Source organism: Micropterus dolomieu, linkage group LG08 (genome assembly GCF_021292245.1).
Source record: "Micropterus dolomieu isolate WLL.071019.BEF.003 ecotype Adirondacks linkage group LG08, ASM2129224v1, whole genome shotgun sequence".
NCBI classification, from domain to species: Eukaryota; Metazoa; Chordata; class Actinopteri; order Centrarchiformes; family Centrarchidae; genus Micropterus; species Micropterus dolomieu.
The window spans coordinates 3,283,526-3,311,350 of NC_060157.1; the positions used below are offsets into that span (position 1 = coordinate 3,283,526).

Here is a 27,825-nt window from a genome sequence, read left to right on the forward strand (position 1 = left end):
CGGGGGGGGGGGGGGGGGGGGGGGGGGGGGGGGTGTACTGCAATATTGAGGGTTGCTGATGTTGTACCTGCTTGTTGCATTGTGCGCTGTACTGTAGCTGACAAACTAACCCCAGACTGTCAACTAATAAATAAACATGGACTACGCATATCCTGAACAGACCTGAGCCGGTGCTTCGTCTCTTCTGTGTGTGTGTTCTTGTACGTGAGTCTTTATGAGGACCAGCGTTGGTTTTCGATTTTGTTCATTCTTTTGTTTTTGTTTTTTTTTACGTCAGCACACAGACTTAAAGATCTTGGACTGCCGTTTGTCTGAAGGCTTTGACAGCAAACTGTACCTTTCTTCAACAAAGTGTCCAAGAGACAAACAATAAAACCATCTCAAAACTTAATAGGGATCTAAAACAAATGTCTCTGTCTAAAACGAACTAAATGTAAGTCACTTAATGCAACAGAAAGGGACAGAAACCTGAGTGTACCAGAGGAGGAATGGGAGAATGTACGTGAGCTACAATAGAAAACCGTAGCTTTATGGAGAGAGTTTTGTTCATTACTCCGGTTCAAAAGACTCATTTTATAAAATCCTCCAGTTGTTGGAGAGGAGAGTGTGGGTGTTTTGACCTTATTAGATTCTTACTACAGATGCATCAATGTCAGGGAAGCATTTTACTGTTGTAGCAGCTCGAGGTGGAGCTAGTTTTAACTGCTTCGTCCAGTACAGTTAAAAACCCAAACAAAAGGCTGTGAGATAATTACAGTTTTTTTCAGTTGCTACATGCATTGGTCAGTACCATAGTTTATCAAGACTCTTCATGCAATCTGCATAAAACCAACATGGATCTTGGCCAAACTGTTACTCTCACCTCCAAAACTCACCAAAACACTTCATACACGTCTCAAGATACACTGGAAACAGTACACAGACCTAAAAAACACTTCCAACAGGGAGCATTATACATAAATGAAGAACTTTTATCTCGGAAGTTGGAATGATTTTTCACATATTTCATTTAATTTATTGACTTTACTAAACTACGTGTAAAAAGAATAAAACAGAAATGCACTTGTGAAAAACAAAAAGTTGAAACACAAATTCCTAAAATGTCAGTGCTGCAATGCAGTTTTTCTCAGTGATTTACACAATAACACTTGAGACACAATGACCACAACCTGCAAATCATGTACCAACCCTCTGAACCAATTCTGCTGAAATACAAGCACATTTCCTGCTTTACACTCAGACTGCAGTTCTAAAAAACACTTTGTTCAAAACGCACAGTTCCCTATGCACCATAGACGTGAACATACATTTTACTGTAAATATTCTACTAAGATTTTTCTGTTTTTAATGTGTTTTTAACGTTTTTTTGGGCACATTGTGTTGGCGAAAAGTTGAAATATGTGCTGCAAACATATAGTGTTGTGCAGCTGGTGGGAGTGTGAATGAGAAAATGGTTCATGAATGTTGGAGAAAGTGGTCACTGAATGCATTTTGTATGAAAGCAATGAAAAACGATTTACCACATCCACTTCTGTTTCTCTGACTGTGTGAAGACTTTTGACAACGTGACTTCAGTTTTGACCGATGCATGTTAGCAACTGTGAAAAAACTGTAATGGGAGGAATGAAGAAAAAACAAAAGTCTATTACATAATTCTTTTTCATTAATATGTACCTTTTTCATGAAATGAGAGTTTTGCCCATTATGGCCTTACAATGAAACTGTGAGAAGTCTCAAAGGGAAATCTCTTTGGGGGAACTGCTAAAATCTCCGCTTTAATCTTTGACAATGTGCTGTATTCGACAATGTTATTATGTCTTTGAAGATTCTCAGTCATCCAGGTCATAATTATTAAGGTTAAATACAAGCTCCGCTGAACTGATTGAAGATACTTCAAGATGTTTCGCCTCGCATCTGAGGTTCTTCTTCAGTTGTGACTGTCAAGGAATCCCAGCTATTTAACCTCTGTGGGAATGTTAAACTCAAGATCACGCTCAGAAAGATACTGGTCCACCTGAAAGACCGCACCCCCAAACACCAGAAATGCAATCTAGTGTACACAGAAGGACTAACACTTCAGGTCAAGACATAGCAGTTTACCTACATTTGAAGGATAAAGGCACTCTCTTCCGATGATAACCATGTACATATTTTGAACAGGTGGTCCGAAAGAGGGGTGAAAGAGGCTATTTCCACCAGAATAGAGAGACCATCCAGAGGAGGAGGGCTAAGACACCAATTCCCTCTCACCTTCAATGCCGCCCCCTAATCTCTTCCCAGGAGAGATAATAAACACTCACATTTGGTCTCGTGACAATGTCAATGACAGTCATTCAGACTTGGCCCTCATGTGACTCCAACGACCACAACGACTGTCGTTCCAACAGCCAGGAGCACTAACAAACCAAGTGGTATTCATTACCTTGATAATGACCCCCTGGAGGTTGAATGGCTGGGATTCAACGGAAAACGTCTTCAAGTATCTTCAACCGGTCCAGTTTCCCTTGATTTTAACCGTCCTTGAATTTTATGCTAAACATTTATCCTAAAAGCAACTACAATGCAGTGGAGTAAAGAGTACAATATTTCATTCTGAAAGTAACTCTAACCGCCTCTTCTAAATTATTTTATGCTATCACATTGTTTCACAACTCAATCTGGGGTCTGCAATTTATTTTAGAAGCATATTTTTTCATGTTGGTTGAAATTCTCTTTACATCCTGACAGCTTTCAATAAATCAAATGCTCAACAAAAAATGAAAAACATCTGGTATGTGCGACTGTCGCACGACTCTGATAAGCACGGCCAGGAATGCAGTGGAGCAGGAAGCTGCCTTTTCTGACTTGAATACTTTATCAATCCCCAATTAACATGTCGGTCACGTGTCTTTCATTAAGTCATGACAGCAATCGTACAGGTTGGACCTGCAACACAACACAAGCCTAAAGTGATTAATGTAAATGCTCATTAAACATGCAGAGAGAAAGAGAGAGAGTTTTCTAGGATCACTGTAAAACTTTTGTCATCTCACGCACACAGAAACAAAATCAGTTCTTCTAAGATCAGTTTATAAATACTTTTCTTCTTATTTTACATACAGAGGAGTCCCTATTTAACTTCCTGTCATGAAATGTACGTCCGAAATGATAAAACAAGCAGAACTGGATCTCTAATAACGTTGAATGCTGAATTTGAAGTGAAAGTGTATAAGTGGATTCATTAAGAGAAGCGGCTATTGCTAAATATCACAGAGCACTGTGTCTTTTTAGATAGCCTGTCATGTCTAAATGAAGTGAAAAACAGTAATGTAGACAAAAAGAAATGACTTTAACAGATAGATGGAGAAGAAATGTGACGTACTGCAGGACTGAAAAGGGCTTCCTAAAGTCGAATACTTATATAGGACAGTCTCCACAAGACAGATTTTTAAAATTGTCAAAGTCAAAGCAGCAGAAGCTGAGATGTCTTGACTTTTAGTCCCTAATATGCCCCCCAAAAACTGATCCTATATTTCCCATAATGCAACCAAAAGCGTATTTCCTTCTTCCTGCCTGTTCAATGGTCACATTTTTCAACCACAGCTTTAGTTTGTAACGTATTCCTTCTGATGTAACTTTGTATAGTCTTTAAGCACAAACTGAGACGCCCCTGATGACATCACTGTGACATCATCAGGGTCATTCAACAGAGCTCCTCCACGGCCACAGAGCAGAAGACATACAAAGGTTTACCATTTGTTAAATAGGTGGAGTGCTCCTTAAAGTTTTGACATCTTCATTGCGTCATGAACAGTATAGAACTAATAATTATGCAGTGATGGAACAAGTACTCGGGTATTATACTTAAATGTAGCAATAGTACAGAGAAGAAATACTCTGTCACAAGTAAAAGTCCCGCATTCAAAATGTAATTACTAATAAAAGAACAAAAGTATCAGCATTAAAATACTTTTACAGTAACAAAAGTGTATTTCAGAATAATACAGTATAGCCTACTGTATTACTGTATAGTAGCATCAAATAGAAATACTCATGTAAAGGAAAATACAAGTACCTCAAAATTGTACTCTAGTAAGGCTACATATGCACACATACCATCATCAGGAAGCTGACAGATGAGAGGCGGGGCGGATGATGGGAACAATTGTTTACAGAGACTCGGAGGAGCCGTTTATGGTCGCACAGGGAGGAGAAAGGAGTTGAGAGTAGATAACGAGGAGTTAAACCTGGAGGACTAGTTTCCCTGACGCAGACGGAGGCTGTGTGTGTGTGTGTGTGTGTGTGTGTGTGTGTGTGTGTGACCGGAGGGATAGCCTACTAAATCGGAGGGAGCACACGGAGGAGGAGGACCAACATTTTAGGACACTTTGGCAAGCTGCGACTTGCCTGCATACCGACTGACCATCACACAGCCACGGAGCAGAGGCAGGGACACACAGTCTGTCCGTCCAAGCTGCATGCACACAAACACACACTCATAACACACACACACACGATCCGCCAGGAATAGATTTGCACCATGAACGGAGCGACGATTACGCAAGACCGGGCTGAGCCGCAGGGGGGCGCGGGGAGGACGCTCCGGTTCCAGCGGCCGCACGGTGAGTGACGACACACACACACACACACACACACACACACACACACACACACACACACACACTGCTGATTGCTGTGCATGCAGGTTATCAAAGCAGTAACTCAATTGCGTAATACAAACATGTACGTGCCCGCAGGATCGCATACACACACCTCATCTTATTTTCATTCATTGGTGTAACACCGTGAGAGAGGGGCTGTGTGCGCGTGCGTGGCCCAATGACGCCAAAATACATTAGCTTTTATTGCACAGAGCGCGTGGTTATCGTCGCCGCCCCTCCAACGGGACTGGAGCTGAATAAAAACAAAACCAATAAAATCATTCAGCCACATGCGCGCTCACACCCCAGCTGCACAACCCGCGCACAAATGCACCATTATGTAAGTGGTAGCCTATGATATTTTGGGAGCCGTCTAACATATGGGACACCGTGTCCTGCTGGTGGACTCCCCAACACCACCCCGCTCCCCCCTGGCCCGCAGAGCGGAGGTGGTGTGGGAGGTAGAGGGGTCTGCCGGGGGCAAGGAGTGGACTACAGAGCAGAGAGTGTAGCTGCACGCTGAAGGAGGCTGACGGGGTTGTCAGGCGTTTATTTTGAAGGGGGTGGGGGTCGTGAGATCAGGAGCCAACCACGTGTTTTCTGAGTCTCTGCTTGAAAAAAAGAAATGGAGTCCAAGAAGCAGAGGGTGCCACATGTGCGGCGGCTGCTGCGCGTGCGACGCGAGAGCACAGGTGAGGTTTGAATCGGCAGCTTGAAGAGCAGAGAGATGAATAACCTGCTGTCTATCTCTCTCTCTCTCTCACACACACACACACACACCTCTCCCCAAACACACTCACTGCATGAAATGCTGCATGAGATGACTCAGTGATTAAACATTTTTCCTGAGACATACGGCTCTGTGAACTCTGGTTAATGGGAGGTGACAGCAGTAAGAAGTAATCACTTGCTTTATGGAAGTAGAAGTACTGCAGTGTAAAGACAAAGTCCTGCATTGGCACTTTTGACATTCATTTGAGTCCCTCAAAAACTATATCCATGTTGGTTGTCATACGGATTTCACATACATTAGAATATATTCTTTATATTAGATCAGTTTTTAAAAATATGGCATATTGGTATAGATTAAATTATCCAGTAGACAGTAACAGTAGATAAAGAGGTTTAAATTAGCTATAAAAAAGTTAAACTACTTAAATGCTATTAATACATTATTATTAATAATAATTATAGGCCTATATAATTATAGTATATAGGCCTATTATACATGTCAGACATGTATTAAAACTAGAATGGTCACAATCGAAGCAGCAGAGGTCGAAGATGTCTTGACTTTTAGTCTCTAGTCTTGGTCATAAACACATTTCCCATAATGCAACTCACTAGCAACTTTAATCAGCCGCCTAAATGTCCACACCGTTCAAATCCCACACTTCCGGTTTGTACTGCTTTTCTGTGATGTTTTAAGGTAAAACATTTTTTTAAAGCCCAGGTAGAGATAATCCTGTTGACATATGACATAATCATGGTTGTTCTTTTAAAGTTCAAATTACACATTATACATAATATATACTTTTGATATATTAAGGTAGTTTTACTTGTTATACTTCTGTACTTTTACTATCAAAGCCTTTGTCTACAGCTACTTTTAATTGTAATGGAGGACTGTATATTTACATTGCAAGTCAAAGTCCTGCATCAAATCAGTTTAACCAGGTAAAAGAACAGAAGTATATATATCAGTACATATCAGCGAAATGTAAGTATCACAATAAGTAGCAAGTACTTGTGGCCTCCATATATTATAATAATGCATTTTAACCTCTAAACAGCATTTTAATGTAAGTAGTTGGTTGGAATGCAGCTCAGTTTTTTAAGATGGTTTGTCTTGAATGAAATGTTTAATCTGAAAAGTAGCTGTAGATGTTAGTTCAGTCTAGCAGTGCAATATTTCCCTCTGGGATGTACTGGTGTAAAAGAATAAAGTAGCGTTAAATGGAACAAGTACTTCAAAATGTACAAAAAGTACAGTACATGAATAAATGTACTTAGTTAACATGCACCACTGGGTCACGAGCTAATGACTTTAACAGATGTTTGTCCTCACATATATCTGTTTACATCCCTGGTGGCCAAACATGCACCACATTAACATCAAGTGTTACTCATCTGCTCCCACACACACACACACACACACACACACACACACACACACACACACACACACACTCTATGGGCTTGTTTATGACATTACAGTAGCCATCCGTTAAAGTCACAACAGAGCTGCTCAGCATTGATGTTCCTGGTCTGTGACGCTACGCCACTTCCTGTGTGCTTCAGATTTTAGAGTTGCCCTTTTTTTTGGCGGATGACCTAATTCAGGGCTTTACTGGGACGTTCATGTGAATGACATGTAGTCCCACCAATCGGGACCAAACAGGTGTGCTGACGACTCAAATCTCCTCCCCTACTGACATCGTGTGAGAAAGTTCAAAATGTGTGTGCACCTGGAGAGCTCCTCTCTTTACTTTTCATCTTCCTGTCAAACACACACACACACATAGAGACAGTACAGAGGCAGATACACAGACTCACTTGGCTGTTGAAGTCATGTCAGAGACACAAAGAGCGCTCACACAAAATCCTCTGGAGAAGATCTGGGTCCCATGGATGAAAAGCAGACTGAGCCAACGCAGAGGCTGTGAGTACACACCCACACACACACACGCCGATCCTGCATTGTTTGCCTTTGTTTCATGTCACTTGAGTTTGACAAGTTAATACTTGTGCACTCCAGAGGTGTCAGACAGTTTTTGAGAGCAGAGCAACTTCACTTGTGAAGCTGGGTTCAGAGGAGCACAGGGTCCCTCTCTGGGAGAGACCGCAGGGCCGTTCACCCCACAGGTTCTCTCTGAGAGCATGTGTACGCTCTTTCATCAGGCTAATGTGACAATCCCTTTCAATCCCCCTACTTTCACACGATTAAATACCAGGTTTGAGACTGATGATTGATTCAAATCTGATTTTTGATTCTATCTAAAATTAAAAGATTGTTAAAACTGACGCATCAATGTTAGAACAGCATTTTACTGTTGTAGCTGCTCGAGGAGGAGCTAGTTTTAACTTCTTTATATACAGTTAGTTAAACAGGTAGTTTAGTCCAAGGGTCCTTTCATGAAAGGAAAAAAGAAAAAAACAAGTTCACTTTTTGTACTAATTTTTGATTTTTTGTGAAATATTTGCAGACCTTTTCCTTTTTGGCCTCAAAAACCAGAAGTTTACAGGGGAAATGTGTTTTTGGTGGAAACGCTAACAAATTAAATACATTTTATTTAATAAGAGCTAACAAGACAAAAAGGTTGAAAACTTTTTGTTTTAAGTGGTTTATTGCGTTTTCAAATGTACAACCTAAATTTTAAAAGTAACAACAGCTGTCAGATAAATGTAGCACAGTAAAAAGCACAATAGTTCCCATGACATGAAGTGGATTAAAAGTAGAAAGTAGCATTAAATGGAAACACAGTGAAGTACAAGTATGACAATATCTACTAGTACTTGAGTAAATGTACTTTTTAACACTGGGTTAACTTTATTATCAAGAGAAAAAACTTGCAAATATGCATATTTGAGATGATAGAACCAATGCAGCTGATTAAAGAAAAAAATGGGATTTTAAACGAGTATTTGATTATAAAAGTATTTGTAGTTTAGATCAACTCATTGTTTCAACTCTAGATTCAGCTTATAGTCGTAAAAGTGTAAACATTTGCGCGTTTAAACATTTGTAAACTTTAATGGGGAAGTTATGCAATAACCCGAAGGTCTGAACAGACGAAATGAATATCCAGAGAAACAGAAAACAAACAGAGCAGCCGGTTAGTTTTATGTCCCTTAGCGTAAAACCCAAAGACTGTACAAAAAAACAATTCACCATTTTACAGGGGATTATGTGCTCAACTGTTTCTTGCCTCTGAGCAGTTGCAGATATTATCCATCCCAGTCAAGAAATAGATTGGCACAACCCCCCCTGAACTGTAAAATTGGTAATTTTATTAAAAAAAATGTTGTTAATTAATGAGCTTCAGAGGTGCTGGTAGGCCCCCCTTCCTTTCCAATCTTTGTCTTGTCTTGAAGCGCAGGTGTTTTAACTGTCTGTCGTTGTGTTTGTGTGCTTCAGCATCGGTGCCCCAGTTCACCAACTCCCCGACCATGATAGTGATGGTGGGACTCCCGGCGAGAGGGAAAACCTACATCTCCAAAAAGCTCACCAGATACCTGAACTGGATCGGCGTTACGACTAAAGGTATCACCTGACAGTTCAGGATTACACCGAAACTCCGATTTCACAGGGACTCACGCTCACTACCTTCAACCATCATGTAATCACTCTTAACATTTGGTCTCCATGGTTCTTCTTCCCTATTTGTACTGGCTCACAAGAAGTAGTGCAGATTCTGGATGTTTGATTATGCAAAAACATTTGATGTGGTTACTAACACGAATAGCTATGGCTGGATATTTCTTTGCATTAAACTGTAAGATACAGTATAATGCTAATTTATATATTTGTTACTTACACATATTTTACTGTTACAGCTGTTAGAAAGCGAATATGATGTTTAATAGCTGGTCAGCATGGCATTTCAACATTTCATGTCTCAGTGGTACCTGAAGCAACAGGTCCGCACCAACACGGCCCCCGGCATTGTTTTAATGCAGGACTGTTTAATGTCTGAACACTCACTAAGACAAGTGGAACTGTTCCTTTTATGTTGGATCTAATTGAAATTCTGCAGCATCCTAACATCTGTACTTCCATGAGAAAATGTCGGCATAAACTAAACATGTTAAACTTCAGTTTCCTTGCACAATACATCCCAGATATTCCTAAAAATAGAAATAAAATAAGAAATAAATGATTCTAAAGAGAGCTTCTTAAACCTTGAATGAATCTGTGGTTACAGAAGAAGTTTCTGCAACATCATTTCTCTTTCTTTTACAGCGTTCAATGTCGGGCAGTATAGAAGAGATGCCACACGGTCCTACAAAAGCTTCGAGTTCTTCAGACCCGACAACACAGAGGCCATGAAGATACGCAAGTATGAACCTTCAGCTTCACGGAGTCTCACTGCCAACAGCGTGTGTGTCTTTGTCTCATCTCCTGGGTATAAAAACATCTTAAATTTGTATGAAACAAGTAGGAAAGCGTCCGTGCGTGGGGGAGTGACTGTAATCCAAATCAGACTGTTTTTGAAATACTGCATAATTCATGTTTTTTTCTACTTCTGCGCACAGGGCCTGTGCCATCACTGCCCTCAAAGATGTGTGTGAGTACTTCACCAGAGAGCAGGGGCAGGTGGTGGTGAGTGAAACATTATGTTGTTATCCTTAAAGTGGATGTAATTATTTATTGTAGATAATTATTTTTATAATAACAATGTATTAATTGACGATGTTTCAACTTTACTGGTCTGGTTCACTCTCACCACTAAAATTATGTTATATGCTAGGGACTGTCTTGGTAGCTGAAGGGTTAGAGTGTGTGCGCATTGCTGCACAGTTGCAACCGTCACCAGTTTGATTCTAGCCGGCGACCTTTGTTCAATGCCATACTCCCCTCTCCTGTTTCCTATCTGCCTCTTTACGGTCTCTATCCAATAAAGACACAAAATGCCTGCCCAAAAAATAACACTATATGCTGTAAAAGTGCAATGTCAATCATACTTGTCTAACAAATACAACTTTAATTGAGCTTTCATGATTTTAAAATGAACATTTTTATAGTAAGATTTATTTGGTCATACATGAAGTATTTATGTATCTTTCTAAATCTGAAGATTTTAGTTTGGACCTTACACCATTAAACCCTTTTCAGGTCTGAAGTCCAAATAGCACTGGTACATTTATTCACTAATGACTAATCTCATTTGTCTCTGTAAGGTTTTCGATGCCACCAACACCACCCCAGAGCGCAGAGAGGTCATCCTCAGCTTTGCCAAGGAAAACGGTTACAAGGTTTGTTGTTTTGCTTGCTCTGTTACAAATGGAAACCTGAAAAATCCAAATTCTGCTACAGTTTTTCTCGCTGTTTTCCCACCTGTCCAGGTCTTCTTTGTGGAGTCCATATGTGATGATCCAGAAATCATCGCTGAGAATATTAAAGTAAGTGAGAATATTAAAGTGTGTGTGTGTGTGTGTGTGTTGTAGTGAAGTTGTGGTTCCAAGATCACAGTGAGAGCTGTGCTTTGAGCCAAGAGCTGTTTTGAGCCAAGGCCCAGCGTGTTTCTTATTTGTTATTCGTGGAACAGGCTGAGCTGAGCACACCGTGGTCAGATTCTGTCAGGTCACGTGTGTCTTGGCAAGATCTGGTGTGACGTTTGTTCCAAAACGAGATAGTTTTCACATACGGAGAGCAGTTCTCCTGCTCTTATCCGTCTTTTAGCTTCTCTGCCCTTATTTATTTCCAGTTCAGTTTAGCTCAGTCTGTGAGTTAGTCTGCTGTATATGCGGTTCACATCTTGTTTAATACCTCAAAAATCAAATCAGCATCTGTTATTTCCTCCAGTCTTGTCCTTTAGACATCCACGCTAAGCCATCTAAATTTTAAAAACACACGTTTCCATGTTGTTTGAAGCGGTCTGAACAAATTACGTTACGGTCGCAATGTCATCTGACAAAATTAACATAAATATGGGCTCATAACAACAGCTGTGTGATCTGATATATCGACGTTTAAAATTTTTACAGAAAGAGTTTGAGGCGACAGAAAGTCCTTCTTAACTTTACCACACTACCCTCACTGAGCTTATGTTATTGTTTTGCAAAATTTCTGTTTAGCATTAAAGATTTTTACACTCTAAGATGACACTGAGAGAAAAATATGCGTTTACAATTTAAAAAGCTTTTTGTGGATGGACTTTTTCATGTTTTACTAAGTTCATATTTTAAGAGTCCTTCTAGGTAGATGCTTTAGACTCTGCATAAAGTGGCATGTTCATTTAAGAAAACCTTTCCTCAGCACGAACGAAACAGACATAAAGTTGAAATTAAATCAGTTTTAACACAGGGTATTCTGAATCGAGCAATAAATAAGTGCAAACCTGATGGATGAAAGAATATGAAAACAAAACAGGTCTTTAATGAGGTCCACTGTGTCCCCTAAAGCCTGTTAGACATAAGGTGAGGACGTGTACTGTGGTTTTATGTCTCTCAAACCCTTTAAACTCTCTCTTTATCAAAACAGCAAGTGAAGCTGAGCAGCCCCGACTATGCCGACTGTGACAAAGAGGAGGCTGTGGCTGACTTCCTGAAGAGGATCGAATGTTACAAGTTGACCTACGTCCCACTGGATGACAACAAGGACAGGTGACAGCATCCAGCCCAGTGGTCCTACTTACATCCACACTGGATGATTCCCACCTCACGATTTTGATGTGCAGCGTGTCTGACTTTCATGCAGTAGACTGGATTTCGTGTCCCTTTACAGTCCTAAACGTTCACCTTTTTAGTAATGGTAATTGGATTAATAGTTCGGCATTATGGGAAATATGGCTATTTGCTTTCTTCCCGAGAATTAGCTGAGATGCCTGTCGTTATATAAAATTAATTAGAGGTGCTGATAGGTCACTCTGTGACCTTGGACTGTAGCAGGCTAGATGCTTCCCCTTGTTGTCAGTCTTTATGCTAAGCTAAGCTAACCAGCTTCTGGCTGTAGCTTAAATCCCTACACAGATGAAAGCGGTTTCCCAAAATGTGGAACTATTACTTGTGAAACTTGTGTAGTTGCCGGACTCTAACCATACCTTGCTCATAATTCATTACATTTATTTTACATAACCAAAGTCTTCTAGCAGCCACGACGGTCCGGAGCTGTTAAATTAAGCCAAATGCCCAAAACATGCAGTTCTTCTAATGGCCACTTGAGGCTGGCTCCAAAAGCGTGTCAGTCCCCACAGACCCCAGCAGAAATTACAGCCTGGCACAAAAACATTTTGGCCTTTAAAGTGAATTTCCCTCTTCGTAACAGTTGTGCAGGGGGTGATTTTGAATTAACTCATCCTTTTAAATTATATTAAAGCTTAACGTTTTGCATAATTAAGGACGCGGGCCCTCTGAGGGACAGGTGGGTGTCCTCTCAGGTGGCTAGCTGCAATATTCAAATTGAATCCTGTGATCTTCAGAGATAATACATGAAGATTGACGACAATGTGCCGCTGTTTGCCGCCCTCTTTGTCTCTTTATGCAGGAACATGTCCTACATAAAAATCTTCAACGTGGGCAGCAGATACCTGGTGAACCGTGTCCAGGACCACATTCAGAGCAGGATAGTCTACTACCTCATGAACATCCACGTCACACCAAGATCCATCTACCTGTGTCGCCACGGAGAGAGCGAACTCAACCTCGTGGGTCGCATCGGGGGAGACTCCGGGCTGTCGCCTCGCGGGGCAAAGGTTAGCAGTCTTTAGCGCTCGTGTGTGTGTGTGTTTGTGGATGTGGACTGCATATTATCATACATCCTGATTCTATTCCTACATCTTCTCAGTTTGCCAGTGCTCTGGGTGAGTACATGCGTGGGCAGTGTATCACTGACCTGAAGGTGTGGACGAGCCACATGAAGAGGACCATCCAGACCGCAGAGGCTCTGGGAGTCCAGTATGAACAGTGGAAGGCCCTCAATGAGATAGACGCTGTGAGTGTTGAGAATGTGTGTGTATCCGTAGCATGTTTGTGTCTACAACATGTACGCCACTGTTCCCAGTATGAGTAATTGTACAAATATATATATTTTTTAAATTTTTTAAAATATTTTCTGCTCGTTTGTGTAGGAGGGGTTGAGAAGGTGACGGGTCAGAGAGAGAGAGAGTTTTGTGTGTGTTATTTAGACTTGCTCTGTTTTTCGGTGTTTGCTGCCTCAGGGGGTTTGTGAGGACATGACATATGAGGAGATTCAGGAGCATTACCCAGAGGAGTTTGCACTGAGGGACCAAGACAAGTATCGCTACCGTTACCCTAAAGGAGAGGTGAGGAAAGAGAGTGTACAGGAAAATGTTGTCCCTTTTCTCTTATGCTCTGTAACGGACGACACCAGTGATTTAGCTGAATTGCGTTTGTCAGTGTAACTAAACCTGAACTCGAGCTGACACCAGGACAAACTTTGTCATTCGCACTTTATTTTTTAAAAGGTCAAAAAGCATCTGGAGTATTCACATGACTGTCCTGATGATCAAATAATTATCGGATTTAGTGGATTAGTTACTTTACAGATTCATATTATTAATACAATATATAATCCACAAATAAATGATGTATTATTATGTATTATTATAAATAAGCTAAAGAAACCTCTACCAGTGGCAACATTAGCGACGGTTACACATTAATGCATCAATAATTATAATCCAGTAATATAAAGTATATTATTCTGAAATTGGCCGTTTTTACTTTTGGTCAATTGTGGTATATTTTGATGCGAATACTTATGTGCTTTTTACTTAAGTAATATTTTTAATAATAGTCTTTTTACACTGTTGTATTGCTACTTTTACTTAAGTTAAAGATCTTCCACCACTGCTTTGGACAACAACGAATTGTTCCAAACATACTTGAAAACAGTTTTCTGTAAACTTTGTGCTATAAGATAAGACAGGAATTTGGACATGGGACCCTGAATCCTGCTAAAGTTTTTCCAGTTTAATGAGCCACATGATACTGAAGTGAGTAGTTTATGAAAAAAGGACGGAAAGAAAGATTCTAACTATTTTTCCAACACTGTAAACTAAGACAGTGACCGCTGTGATATGTCATTACGGCTGCATAACATCAACATGTTAGCACTGTCATTATGAGCAGGTAAGCATAGCCAAACATAGATTAGCATTTAGCTCACTGCACTGATAAAGTTCTAATTGTTAATTAAAGAATTTTGATCAACTGATTTGTTTAAACACTAGTTTCTTGCTTTTTCAGTACTTATTTGTGTAAGGTTGAACGACGGTTGAACTGAACGTGTGGACATTATAACATACCTTCTCTCCGTTTGTCTGTGAACCAGTCGTATGAGGACCTTGTCCAGCGTCTGGAGCCGGTGATCATGGAGCTGGAGAGGCAGGAGAACGTATTAGTCATCTGTCACCAGGCTGTGATGAGATGTCTGCTGGCCTACTTTCTGGACAAGAGTGCTTGTAAGATTTACAGTAACACTTCTCAGGACTCACCACTTTCCACGTAGCATCCCACCTTTTTTAAATGATTACCTCCAAAATGAATGAGCCTCCCGAGATCCTGCAGAAAACTCAGAGAGGTTTACTGGATTTCTAGTGTTCTTGGTGTTAAAGGATACGTCTGGTGATATTTTGGATCCAACACTTACTAACAAGTCCTGTGTGTGTATCACAGCCTGATATTTCTTCTTCTACCTCTGAGCTGTAGAGCTCCTAAGTTGTCCAAAAACTATTAAAACCCAGCTGTGAGCCTCACTGCTGCACCGGGTGACATGTTCCTTCATCACCATGAACACACACACAATAATTCACTAAAGCAAGACATGACGATTCATCCACCACTAGAAATAGTCCCCAACAACTGCGTTTTCCTCCAGTTTGAGCGGTAAAAAACTGCAGTGAGCATATTTGTGAGGTGTTTTAAAGGTTTACGTCTTCAGGTGGAACCTCGAAGCTTGAAGCTGAGTGACAGAATAACATGTCGAGCCATGGTATTTTCATTGGATTTGTACTTTTTACAACTACATCTATATTATATCATGTGACTGTTCTTTCTCCCTGTGTGTCAGATGAGCTGCCCTACCTGAAGTGTCCTCTCCACACAGTTCTGAAACTCACCCCAGTCGCCTACGGTCAGTCTCTCTGTAAATAGCTCCCCCTTTAGGGTTCCCTCTGCTTCTTCCTTTAATTTCCTCATCTGTCATCAGCACCAGAACGCCCTAAAACTTTGCCTTTTTCTCTCTCAGGTTGTAAAGTGGAGTCTGTCTTCCTCAACATTGAAGCTGTTAACACACACAGGGACAAACCAGAGGTAAATGTAATGTTTATTTTTCTTTTCTTTTTTTAAATATAGAGGAGGGCAGGTAGTTTTCCAAGATATGAGTCGTGGCCTCAGAGCTCATATCATCAGCCACAACATGAACCACATATCATGGGGTTACAGCAGCCTGTATGTGGCCTGACAGGTGAAACCCAGGGCAAAAAAAACCCCCAAATAACTTTCAAGTAAAAGTCTCCTATGGAAAATTCTCTTAATTAATAGTACAGCAAAATGTACCTAAAATAAAAATACTTGCTTCAGAAAAATGTGTCCTTTGAGAGTTACACATATATTTTACTGATGTATTAATGTGTAAATAGCATTTTACTTAGAACTACTTCTTAAACAAAGACATTTACATATGTTTGGATAGTTTCATTTTATAAGCTGACTACATGTCCGACTTTTTATTTTCTACAGTGTAAAAACAGTAAATTCCTGTTTTTACTCTGTAGCTCTTTGGGATTTGTTTAAAGCAAATACAAATATCTTGGTATCATAATTGATGACAAACTCACCTTCGAGCCACAAGTTGACGCTGTTTGTAAAAAGAAATCACATCAACACGTTTTTTCATCGTAAACTTCGCAATGTCAATGTCGATAGCCTTTTAAGAGGATGTTTTATTGTTGTTTTATTAAAAAATATTCTTTCTTTTGCCCTTGTGAGCTGGCTTGGGTCCCTCACTCTTAAAAACAAAAACAGGCTGAAATATATAGCTAAGGTGCAGAAATCCTCTGACTGATTTAAATTCTTTATATGAGACAAGGAATCTTAAGACAGTCAGTCCTGACCGACCCAAGTCACCTGAACAGCTGCTTCATTTTGTTGCCGTCTGGCCTAAATGCAGGACAAACAGACACAAAAACTATTTTGTTCCTGCTGCTATAGCCTGACTTAATAATTAAATGTGAAATGTGGAACTTTTATGTAGTGTATACCTAATTTCTTTCTTACTGATTGTGGTTGGTTGTTTGTAAATGTGTTATTTATGTTACATCCTGCTGCTGCACAACGAATTGCCCCTCAGGGATAATAAAGACTCCTTGAACCTTAAATATAAAGTGCTTACAAATAAACATTTATCATTATTAATCAAATTATATTGTGGATTAAAAAGTACAATATTGGCCTCTGAGATGTAGTGGAGTAGAGGTATAAAGTAGAAGAGTATAGTACTTGACTAAAGGTACTAAGTTACATTCCACCACTGGCATTTAACAGCTGTCCACAGGGGCACTTACAGTGATGTTAATTAGGCTAAAATCACTTTCATTCACAAACACAAACCACAAACAGAGAGTTTACAGTGGGCTCAAATTTACTGAGGTAGCGATGGCTTCTACAGCGGTGGCCCCGAAGTTTAATGAAGATCAATGTATCAACATTTTTATAAACTTGGTAGTAGGAGGACGGTGTTAACAGAGATGTTAGCAAGCAAACCAAAACTGAAACTGTTAAATATGTGGGTGAGGGGAAAAACATACAGTACACTGAGTTCACTGAAAAAAAAAAAATGAAAAACACACCGTGGCCTCAGATTTACAGCATGCATTTGTGTCTCTCTCAGAACGTGGACGTGAACAGAGAACCGGCAGAGGCGTTAGAGACGGTCCCAGAACACATCTAGAGGAGGAAACGCAACAGGGACCTGGATCATTTCCATCCACCCTCATGGAAAGTGGCCTTTTTTAAAATTTAATGAATCATACTGTTCATTGTTATTGTGGTCATTGTTGTGAAATAGACAAACTTTATCTGATATGTGAAAATGAGACATTTCTCCTACAGCATTTCCACCGTAGATGCACTTTATAATGCAGGGCTCAGGTCAACTGTCAGTGATATGAAGAAGAGGAGTCCTTTACTGTGAAAAACTACTGAACACTGTCCAGAGGACCAGGATTACTGTGGGAATATTCTTGTATATTTCCTCTTCCCTTCTTGTACTATAAGTACTTGTACTCTTAACGTGAACTGGCATGTCGGTTTGAGCCATTTGCAATCTTCCTCCACATTCAGAGGTATATTATGAGAATCAGATGACTGGTAAGAAGGTATTATTTCTGAGAGGCTGTGGTTTTGTTACTCGTAGTCACAGCGGTATGAAGAGGAGAAGAGAGTTTTCACAGTGTTGACTAAAAGCTGAAGGAGACTTTAGGGAATAGTTTGACATTTTGAGAAATTTGCTTTCTTGCCGAGTTAGATGAGTCAATACCAATATCAATACCACACTGGTGTCTAAATATGACGTGACAGAGATATGACAATTAGCTTAGCATAGCATAATGACTGGTAATGGGGGCAACAGCTAGCCTGGCTCTGAGAAATCTAACACAAATCTTCCTACCAGCATCTCGAAAGCTCAATAGTTAACACCTTATATCTTGTTGGCTTTATCCATGCAAAAAAACAACCTCATATGCACAACAAGACTCAAAAATATAGCATTGAATTTTAAAGTAAAACAAATGTAGTTAAGTTTACATTCACACATGTTGCGTATCCTTCCACCTTCCTTATTTTAAATTGAGCATTGTTTACATCCGTGTTAACTAGTTGCAGTCTTCTTCTACACTGACTTTGTGTTTCCTGGTGCCACCAACTGTCAATCAGCAGAAGAGCGTGAAACCAACAGCACGATGTGAATCGTAAAAACATCGCTCCAAAGTGTTACTAGTGGTCACACTCCACAGGACCACCTTTTTTAATTAGCTTCACCTAGAAAGTAAAATTTCCTCAGGAGACCCTTGTTTCAATAAAGGACACGATAGTGTAAATATATTCATGTACTTCTTTCCACGTGTCTCTAGATTTGGTCTCTAGTCAGAAAACATGTGTTTGTAAACACAGTTTCAGCTCTTACTGGAGTCTGCACTGGTTGCTTGACTCCAGGAAGTCACCGCTTCCTTGGTAGATGTTGTTAACCTTTGGACAGACCCGAGCTAGCGGTTTTCCTTTGTTTTCAGTCTTTATGCTAAGCTAAGCTAACCGCCTGCTGGCCCCAGCTTCGTTTTTACCATACAGAGACTCGGGTGGCATCAATCTTCTCATCTAACTCCCTGCAAGAAAGTGAATAAGTGAAGTGTCGAACTATTCCTTAAACTTAAACTGGCCTGTAAGTCATTTTGTGTCATGTCTAAATTCACAGAGGAACATCATACAAGTATCCAAATTACTCTGGTAAATTTTGGGTGGAGGTGGTGGTGTAACTTGTTGCAGTGGACATGTCACGGTGTTGTACGTTGGTATAAATGCTGAATGAAACTAGAAGGGACATTTGGCACTTTAACTGCCCAATACCATGATGTGCCTCACACAAGTCAAATATACATGAGTACTCTATGCACCCTCCATATAGACTGGAGGCAGATGCAGGCCTTGTACTCTGTGTGTGTACTGTACTATGTTTTTAACGAACACACCTGAGGGGATCTGGTGCAAACGTTTTTTTTTTTTAAATTTGGAACTATTTTACAGATGACTGATGGCTGTTTGTTAAACCTTTGTGAACTACATTATGTTCATGGTCTTCATGATCAGTTTAGTGCAGCTGTGTAGTGATCAGGGTTACTTGGGTCTTAGGTCAGGATCTGGGGCCTCTTTGGTTTACCTGGCTTTACTGAATCCGGCATCAGGGAACCTGGATAACTGGTATCATAAAGCTGCTTCTCAGCAGACTCTGTCAAACACTCAGAAAGTGTTATTCACCAATATACAAAACAATTAATCGCACAGCTTGAAGAGAATAAGATGCTGTAAAAACATTCAGAAATAATATCCAAATATTAAAAGTAGTGCTAAAGCTCCTAATGTGGGAAAAGTCGTAGCCTAAATGCCAACGTAAAACCAACAAAAAAGTGATTCTGCTGCCAGACATCTGACCAAAATGTTGCACTTATAATTGATTGGGAGCTAATTCACCTGTGGATTTTATTTTCTGATAAAAGTTAACTGAGGGTATACTTTTATTTCCAGTTATCATCATAAAGTCGTCTTTTTAGTCCTGAGCTGCAATGATTTTAAAAAGTTGGTTATAACATATAGTTTGGTGAATTATGCCTCAGCTGTTTTAAACTAAAACAGACACATGTAAGCTCTTTCCCTTTTGTTTTAGATAGGATCCCATAGGAATAATTATGCTTTATTTTTGCCAATGATACTACTGATATCAGCCCGATACAGACTCAAATAGCTGGATCCGGTATCAGTGACAAGATGGTCAATCTATTCAATTACACGTGTACTACACAATGTGTCAGCAGTGGGCACAATGACCCAAACATTTTGCTAGGAGAGCCACATAGCATTTTGTTTTACAAAGTTAGGAAGCAATGTCAAGCGTGATGTTGCCTTATACATAAAATATTGATTTCCAGTCTCGTCCTCACAGTGAGGATTACATCTTCTTCATCTTCTTTACACTTGTATGAGATCGGTACTCAGCATCAGCCGATACCCAAAGTCCAGGTATTGTATCGGGACTGAAAAAGTCAGATTGGTGCATCCCTACTGACTGGTCAGTAGTCGAGCTCTTGCCAACTTATGATTTTTTCCTCTGAAGTTAAACTTCTGGGGAGCTGATTAGCCCTGCAGCATAAGTTTGCATCATTAGTGATCTGTCGTAAAAAAAAAATAAAAAAACATAATTAAAAAAGTGAACCAGCTTCATGGTACCAGAAAACCCGAGTTAAACCCAAAGATCGCCGGCTAACCTACAAATCTCGCTTTCTGATGCAGGATCCTGCTGTTCTGCTTCTCAAAAGCAGTAGTATTCAATTCAACAGTTACTTTGGGTCACCTGGGGGAGCAATAGCAAATACAATTTTCTCAGGGGAACTTTATTTAATGAAAATAAAAAGGGATGCCAGCACACGTCAGTGTAAATAAATGCATGTTTGTCTTCCAACACAATGTGACGAGTGTCAGAAAACTAGAATCTAAAATATCAAGTCGTCCCTTTAAAGCACATGTTCAGCTGTTACGGTCAGTGGCAGCAAATGCAGTGTCAAATCAGTACACTTGTGCTTTTCAAACTGTATCTAAAAGGTCACAGCTTTGTCATTATGCGTTTCTCTATGTACATGTGCAATTGTGCCTGTGTGTCCTGAGCTCTGTAATATGTAGCAACTAGGACGTCAAGTAGGTCCTTAAACAGGACTGTCTTATTGTGGAACAGCAATAAAAAGTCAATCAATGCAATCACTCATGTTGAATCTGTTATAAAAGATTTTATTTTCAAGTCCAGGCAATATAATAAAAATGGATATCTGACAAGTGTGTGTGATATTAAATTATTTTCTCTTTAAAAAGACAACAATCTCAGACTTAACAGACTAACTGCTAACAAAGTATGAACATACAAATATGTATAATAATGAGGATTTGAATTGAGAGTTTAAACTGACTCCCTGGATTTATATGTCTCGTATTGCAACTGTAGATTTGTCTGTCTTCACTATGAAAACAAAAACACATTGAAAAAGAAAACGTAGCTTCTCTCCTAAAATAAATAAGAAGGTCATCTCTGGGTGCCGCCGGCCTGTGTTGGGTTGGATTGGTGGGCCTCTCTGTATTGCTGCCTCCAACTCTGTGGATCCTGTTCATGGAGCTGAGATCAAACACCAAATCTTCATTAGGTCCAAATATCCAGTTCACTGACTAACAACAAATAATTACTTCACTTATAGTTACTTACTTCACCCATGAACTCGAGGATTTTGGCTTTTGACACTTCAATTTCAGAACGTTGACCCCATCTGAATTCATGCTCAACTGGCTCTGTGTGAGGGATTCGCACATATTCCAAGTACCTACACGCACACACAAACAATAAGCATATCATTAGTAGCCTAGTTCTGCACATTCATGAACAAGTGAATGAACTGCTGAAAGGCACTAAAAATTGCGTACACACCTGTGCCAGATTCAAAGTGTAAACTGATGAAATATAATGCGGGAAGTCAAGTTTGAGCAAAAGATCCAGGAATCAGGTGCCAAAAACACATCACAGTGCTTCATAGTAGTCAGAGAGGATTTTACAACTGCAGAAGGTTTTCACAGCGCCGACTATTTAATCTTTCCTCACGTGTTCACGTTACCAAGAAATCTAGCAGGGATGTCCACCTGCACGTATTTATATACCTGATGACTTCCCATCACGTTGCAAGCAAGGCTGAAGTGGCTCTGAACACGGCCCAACAGTCCTTACAGTAAAGCTTTGCAGTTTGTGCACAACGGTATACACTGGCTTCTCGTTTCCAAACGATCCAGGATGCTTGCGCAGCAGTGTGCGTGTGTGTGTGTGTGTGTGTGTGTGTGTGTGGTGGTTTATTAGCTTTACAAAAACTATCCACAACAGTCTAAAATAGTCCTTTTCGTACACTGAACTAAAAGGAAGGTGTCCTTGTGAACTATTTTCCACCCACATCGCAGTTTAATAGGGGTGGCAGGGGGGAAATCGATACAGCAAACTAATGCAATATTTTCCGTGGCAATATTGTGTCAATACATGAACGTCAAGTATCAATCTTTTATTATATAAATTGTACATGAGAATTTTACTATAAATAATAAAAATCAGTTCCTTTTTCAGTCCACTAGAAAAAGAGTTTTCCTTTGGGGACACAATTTGAAGTTGGGGAAAAAAAAAAAAAGTTATAAATTGCAATATATCGCAATATGTTTAAAATCGCGATAATATTGTATCGTCACATGAGTATTGTGATAATATCGTCTGATAAAGGCCTCTGGTGATTCCCACCCCCACAGCTTAAAGCATAAAAACAACTCCACATGTTGATGCACCCACAAGCAAACAAACTTGAGTTGAATTGAAAAGCAGCGTGTAATCTCTCTGTTGTATTTAAATCACTTAAAATAGAAAGTACTATCATTTCAAATGTTAGCCAGCGGTTTGACGGGACAACAATAAAACAATGCTGGCACACAAAACGCAGTCATAATGTTGGAGTTAGTGCTGGTCCAGCCACAGCTGTAGTGGTCTGGCTTCTTTCACTCTCCTGCTGCTCTGTGGTGTGGTATAAACCAGAGTCTATGGTCTGACAGACACTGGCTCTGAACACACCAGTACAATACAGGGATCCTAGCAGGGCTTGAACCCATGACCCTGTGATCACAAACACACTGGATTAGATGAGTGAGCTATCATCCAGCTTAATGCTTCAAATTCACACTTTTAGGGGTCGGGGTGCGTTTACAGGTAACAGGATACCTTAAACCTCATGTAAATGAGAAATCTGGTTCTCGTAATCAGAGGAGATTACAGAAACCTGATTTTAGGAATCCACAAGAAACAAGGATAGTCGGAGAACATGTCTGCATGTACTGAAGTAACCTGGTTACATGCAGCAGGTCAGTGACCCTAATTTGGAAGCAAGACTCACATATTTAATGTTTAGCGGTGGGAACCAACAAAGAAGATAATGCTTCCAAAATGTCAATGACATTTAAAAATATGGTAGGTAACAAAATTAAATGAAATGGTCATACGCAGACTGTAAATATGTAAGCAGGTTCTTTGCGTGCGTGTAAACAAAGCTAATGAGAGTGAAGGTCTTCCTCAAGTGTTCCTCCTTACCTTTGACGCACAAACTCGTCCGTGACCACTTTCTTCACGTCACCAAACTCTTCATGTTTCTCTCTGGAGAGATTTTCGATCGTCGCAATAAACAGAAATAAAAGACAGCATTTAAAGTCATGAATAAGTCGAGTCATAAATTATCAGACTACACACATACAGATTAGAGCCCGAACGAAATGGGATTTTAATGGATTGATATTTTATTTTACAATCCGATATATCAGCCAATATTCTTTTTCTAAACAAACATTATCCCTAACATTTATGCAGTGTAAAAATAAACTTTTTTATTGTCATAAATAGCACTTTGAACAAAAATACAGCTGATCGTGTCAGCTGGTTGCTTTGTGGCCAAACACTTGTTGCCACCAGGCGAGTTGCAGAGCGCCCTGTGGTGGTCAAACTCTGCAATAACAGTACATTACGTTTATTCATTTAGCTGACGCTGAGACACAATAGTGGATGTCACAGTGGGAATCAAACCCGGGTCTCTCACACTAAATGCATGCGTCTTATCCACTGCGCGATCCCCGCCCTGTATAATAACACTCAGAACATGACGGATCCCGTCTCTCCATTTCTGTTTTCATTGTCATTTATCAGCTTTTATAACAACCGATAAAGATTAATCTGCAATTAGCTCAGATCTACCCATAAAATCAGCACACTGATTTATCAGTCGACTCTAATAAAGATGTATTAAACATATCTTTCCTTACCCGGGGTCAACACGGAGTTTCTTGAGAGTATTCCAGATGAGGTCTACAGCACAAAACACAAGCAGACATGTTTTCACTTGGTGTTGTTTGCACACACACAGTATTGCAATGAATGAATGCAATAGTTGGATGTTCTTACTTTCTCTGACAACGCCTCCTTTCATGAAAATGACACTCAGGATCACAAACAGAAGACCCATCTTTGGATTAGTGGGGTTACTACACACACACACACACACACACACACACACACACACACACAGAGGATTTTTAAGAATTGATGCAATAACAGAGATAAAAACAGTAGGGATGCACTGAATGTTTGACAACCAAAATTAACCGGCCGAATATGGCAAAAACAAATAAAAAAACGCTTTCGGTTTTCGGCCTAACAAGCTGAATAAATTTTACTGAACAATTATGTTGACATGCCGAGAAATACGCACAAATGGCCGTTTGCAGACACAGAATTGTGCTGAATTGTTTCCCAGCACATCCACTCCCTCTGTGTCTGACTTCTTAGAAAAGGCAACAAACGGTCTGACCCGCTTTGAGTGTTTGTCACTCATTTCTGAGAAGGCGATTAAGCTAGCCGTACCTAAATTTGAAGTGCACACGTATTTAAGCCTTTATGGTAAATCCACTGAAACGGAGCAGAGCGAGCTGACAGGCAGGTTAGTAATTTAGTTACCGGACCCTCTCGGGCCCCGGACCCACCCACCATATTCTCAGCAAATCCTGTGGGAAACACGGAGTAAAAAAGCGCATTTTGACTATTTAATTTATGCAAAGGTAAAAAATTTTTTTTACAAAAACCTTGTTCGGTATTGGAGAAAGTTTTTCATTATATTCGGTTTTGGACAAGAATTTTCATTTCGGTGCATCCCTAGCAAAACATTTACAAATATAAATTTAAGGATGCTCACGTTATTGGTGAGGCTGCCTCAGCTGTCTCAAACCTATTGATCAGTATGTACATGTGATTTTTGGTGTCGATTTCGACCAGTTTAAGGCCAAATACCTGGTTAAAACAGTAGAAAACAACAACATTGTGACAGTTAGTAGTTCTAATGTGATATTTCTTTGACATGACAATGTTTAGTCCACTGATCCTCTCAGACTGAACAAACCGTCTCAAAAATGCGGGCTGCTCTCTTCATGATCTCAGGGTAGATGGTTCTGTACTCCTTCACCACGTGTTTCACAAGGTCTGAGAAGACATAGAAATGGTTTATTATACTGTTATTTTATATTGTCCCTTTTACACTGTGAAATTATGGCCTGTCCCAGACGATCTTTGTTCTACCATCAGTAATGGTGGTCTTGCAAACACGTCCACCAATGGACGATTTAGAGGTTTGGCGAACAAAGGTGGTCAGAAACTTAGGACCAACATCACAAAAAGTGACTGCTTCTACAACCTAGATTTCAAACCAATTAATCAACACTCTCCTGCTCTTGAGATTTGTAGATATACGTGCCAAATTATCGTTTTCAAAACACAAGCTGGATGACGCACGTTGATCACAGCTCTCTGCTTGCATCTGTTTTTTTTCCTCAAAGTTTCATTGCAATATGATTAGTCACACAGTTTGACAGGTAATGAACTTGTTGTTGCAAGGTGTGTATATATGCGGCTGTACCTGCTCGCCGTATGGGAATCTTCTTTTGGTCCTTCACCAAGAAGTACTGCACAACCTCAGCTGTCTGCAGGACAGACAGGACAATGTGTAAATAAATCATTAAGGAAAAGAAATGTAACTTTTAAGATCATTTAAAATAACACCCTGTGTGGATTTATGTACATCTCTTACCTTTTGGTCGACCTGTGAAGGTGTGAGCTTCTCCAGCCCTCTCTGGACCTGTGACGTACTTGGCTGGGTGTAGGTTGTGTCTTCATCTTCTTCCTGAGCCGCTACAGTGCTCGGTTGCCTCTGAATGCAAAAACTTCAGCTGAAACCAGCGACAAATAGTCTAACACAAAACCACACTGTCACAATCATTCACAGAAAAGATGATAGCCCAGACAGACAACTTAAATGAACTGTCCCTGAAAATATTATTATGCCTGGGGTTACGCTCGTTACCTAAATGTAGGGCTGGATAATGATAATTATCTTGATATAATTTTCCTCAATAACAATATAACAAATGTTCAATAAATGTTTGATTTAATTCATTTGAATCATGAACTAATTAGCACTTAATTTTTTCTATGAAGAATTTTGTTTCACTGAAGTTAAGGGACAGAAAAAAAAGATTGTTTATTGATTTAAATGTTCTGTCTCAAGTGATCCACTGTTTGGCATCAATAGTGTTTTAGCCAAGACTGCCCAAACCGAGACCAAGACCAGTTCCCCACATTACATGACACACAATAAAATGTGGAACGACATCACAGGTACTTCTCAAATTGATCAGAAAGATCCATAAAGCCATTAAAAACACCCACATTAAAATACTCAGAGCTGAAATCAATGTAAGCATCTTTATTCCTTTTCCATGTTTACCATCACGGGGAGGGGTGACAGTCGTTAACAACACGTTTAATTAGGGTTACTGGTTGCATTTGAAGCAGTACGTTTTACATCCAATCAAAGTTAGGATGTTAACAAATAAATCAGACAATGCAAAAGCAATTTATGGATATTCCCAAAGTTATGGTCTTGAAATAAAATCCTGACCGACCGAGACAAGACCGAGTACAAATTCGGTCAGGTCCAAATCGAAACATCAAAACGTGGTCTCAAGTACTATCATGTGTTTGTTCTGACCATAAAGGAAACTTTCACTCAGGAGCTAAAAAAAAAAAATCTGCCTTTAAACTTGAAAGAAATGTTGATTTGACTTATTTTTTTTTAAAATCCTGGTAACGTTTTTGGTTTTATATCAAGCAGGTAGATTTTATATGAAAACATGTCTGGAGCAGATCTTCAAGGGAGTCATTTCAGAAATGAATAACCAGATAAACACATTAATTCACAGCTTTATGCGGTTACATTAATATTAAACAGTCGATTATGAACTTGTTTCCACACCTGTACTCGGCAGGGGTACACATGTTTACTGCTGAAAGAGGGCAGGGCTGTAAAACACTCAAAGTGACATAAACAGATGCAACAAGGATCTAAAAGAAACGCACTTACTCTGCTCTGAGAGGAGCTCTGTGTGTTGGACAGCCTCTTTCTCTGCGACATGTCGACACGCCGACTGATAAACACAACAAAATACAAGCACGGTCAGGTCACTATGCTTTATGTGGATTACAACAAACAAAACACAGCAACTTAAACATCTTTCCGCTGGCACGGCGGATAAGGAAGCGGCACAGCGAGGGCGGATGCTAAAGCAACGTTAGCTAGGTTAACCTGAGACCGTTAGCTAAGTTAGCGGCCAGAAAACAAAAGTTTAACGTTTAATATTCGCAGTCTCTGTCTCAGCGGACCGCAATAATGCCACTCGAGTATTAAACAACCCGCCCTGTTAAAATTATTCACTCACTTTGCCTAAATGCAAACTTCTCAGCCGTTTCCAAGTTGCGCGAACTCCCGCTGGTGGGGTTTGAAGACGCCTGTTGATGACGTAAAACGGGCGCGCCGGCTGTTTATTTATTTATTTATTTATTTATTTATTTTGCTTTATTGAAACTTTCTAAGAAGTGACAGCCTTCGGGAATATGGACAAATAAACGAAGAAATATTAAAACAAACAAATAATTAAAGCCAATACAAAATAATTTGAAACAAATAAAATAAATTCAGTTCATAGAGTTCTTAACATCAACCAGTCTACTTAATCTTCTTCTGCATGTTTTTCAGGTAAAATAAAAATGTACATGCAATACAATGCAATTTAATCT

General features: G+C 39.8%; 2 protein-coding genes across 4 annotated transcripts; one reads left to right on the forward strand and one right to left on the reverse strand.

Moving 5' to 3' along the window:
* Window positions 1-4,282: 4,282 nt before the first annotated feature.
* On the forward strand, window positions 4,283-20,918 carry LOC123975057 (6-phosphofructo-2-kinase/fructose-2,6-bisphosphatase-like). Of its 3 annotated transcripts, none has more exons than XM_046056189.1 (14): window positions 4,283-4,601; window positions 8,779-8,904; window positions 9,604-9,700; window positions 9,897-9,963; window positions 10,542-10,616; window positions 10,707-10,763; window positions 11,845-11,966; window positions 12,847-13,054; window positions 13,147-13,293; window positions 13,520-13,624; window positions 14,656-14,785; window positions 15,394-15,456; window positions 15,571-15,635; window positions 17,215-20,918. In XM_046056189.1, exons 1-14 carry the CDS (start codon window positions 4,520-4,522, stop codon window positions 17,272-17,274), a joined length of 1,404 nt encoding a protein of 467 aa, XP_045912145.1. In that variant the 5' UTR covers window positions 4,283-4,519; the 3' UTR covers window positions 17,275-20,918. The 3 variants fall into 3 exon arrangements, with proteins under 3 accessions (XP_045912145.1, XP_045912146.1, XP_045912144.1); XM_046056190.1 differs by lacking the exon at window positions 4,283-4,601 and adding an exon at window positions 4,874-5,332; XM_046056188.1 differs by lacking the exon at window positions 4,283-4,601 and adding an exon at window positions 7,151-7,302.
* Window positions 20,861-27,554, reverse strand: ndnl2 (necdin-like 2). The gene is made up of 11 exons (XM_046056191.1): window positions 27,468-27,554; window positions 27,113-27,176; window positions 25,781-25,900; window positions 25,610-25,673; window positions 25,097-25,176; window positions 24,893-24,987; window positions 24,106-24,185; window positions 23,967-24,009; window positions 23,245-23,307; window positions 21,343-21,457; window positions 20,861-21,255 (listed from the first exon to the last, which is right to left on the reverse strand). The coding sequence occupies exons 2-11, from the start codon at window positions 27,161-27,163 to the stop codon at window positions 21,166-21,168; spliced, it is 801 nt and encodes a 266-aa protein (XP_045912147.1). The 5' UTR covers window positions 27,164-27,176; window positions 27,468-27,554; the 3' UTR covers window positions 20,861-21,165.
* Window positions 27,555-27,825: the final 271 nt, after the last annotated feature.

Bases quoted from the DNA above. Each gene is read 5' to 3' on its own strand.
- LOC123975057 (XM_046056188.1), top strand. From the start codon at position 7,212: ATGTCAGAGACACAAAGAGCGCTCACACAAAATCCTCTGGAGAAGATC. The intron at 7,303-8,778 runs GTGAGTACACAC...TGTGTGCTTCAG, and splicing joins ACTGAGCCAACGCAGAGGCT to CATCGGTGCCCCAGTTCACC. The intron at 15,457-15,570 runs GTCAGTCTCTCT...TTTCTCTCTCAG, and splicing joins ACTCACCCCAGTCGCCTACG to GTTGTAAAGTGGAGTCTGTC.
- ndnl2 (XM_046056191.1), bottom strand. From the start codon at position 27,163: ATGTCGCAGAGAAAGAGGCTGTCCAACACACAGAGCTCCTCTCAGAGC. The intron at 21,458-23,244 runs GTAAGGAGGAAC...GTGTGCGTGTAG, and splicing joins GACGAGTTTGTGCGTCAAAG to GTACTTGGAATATGTGCGAA. The intron at 21,256-21,342 runs GTAAGTAACTAT...GTTTGATCTCAG, and splicing joins TCCTCGAGTTCATGGGTGAA to CTCCATGAACAGGATCCACA.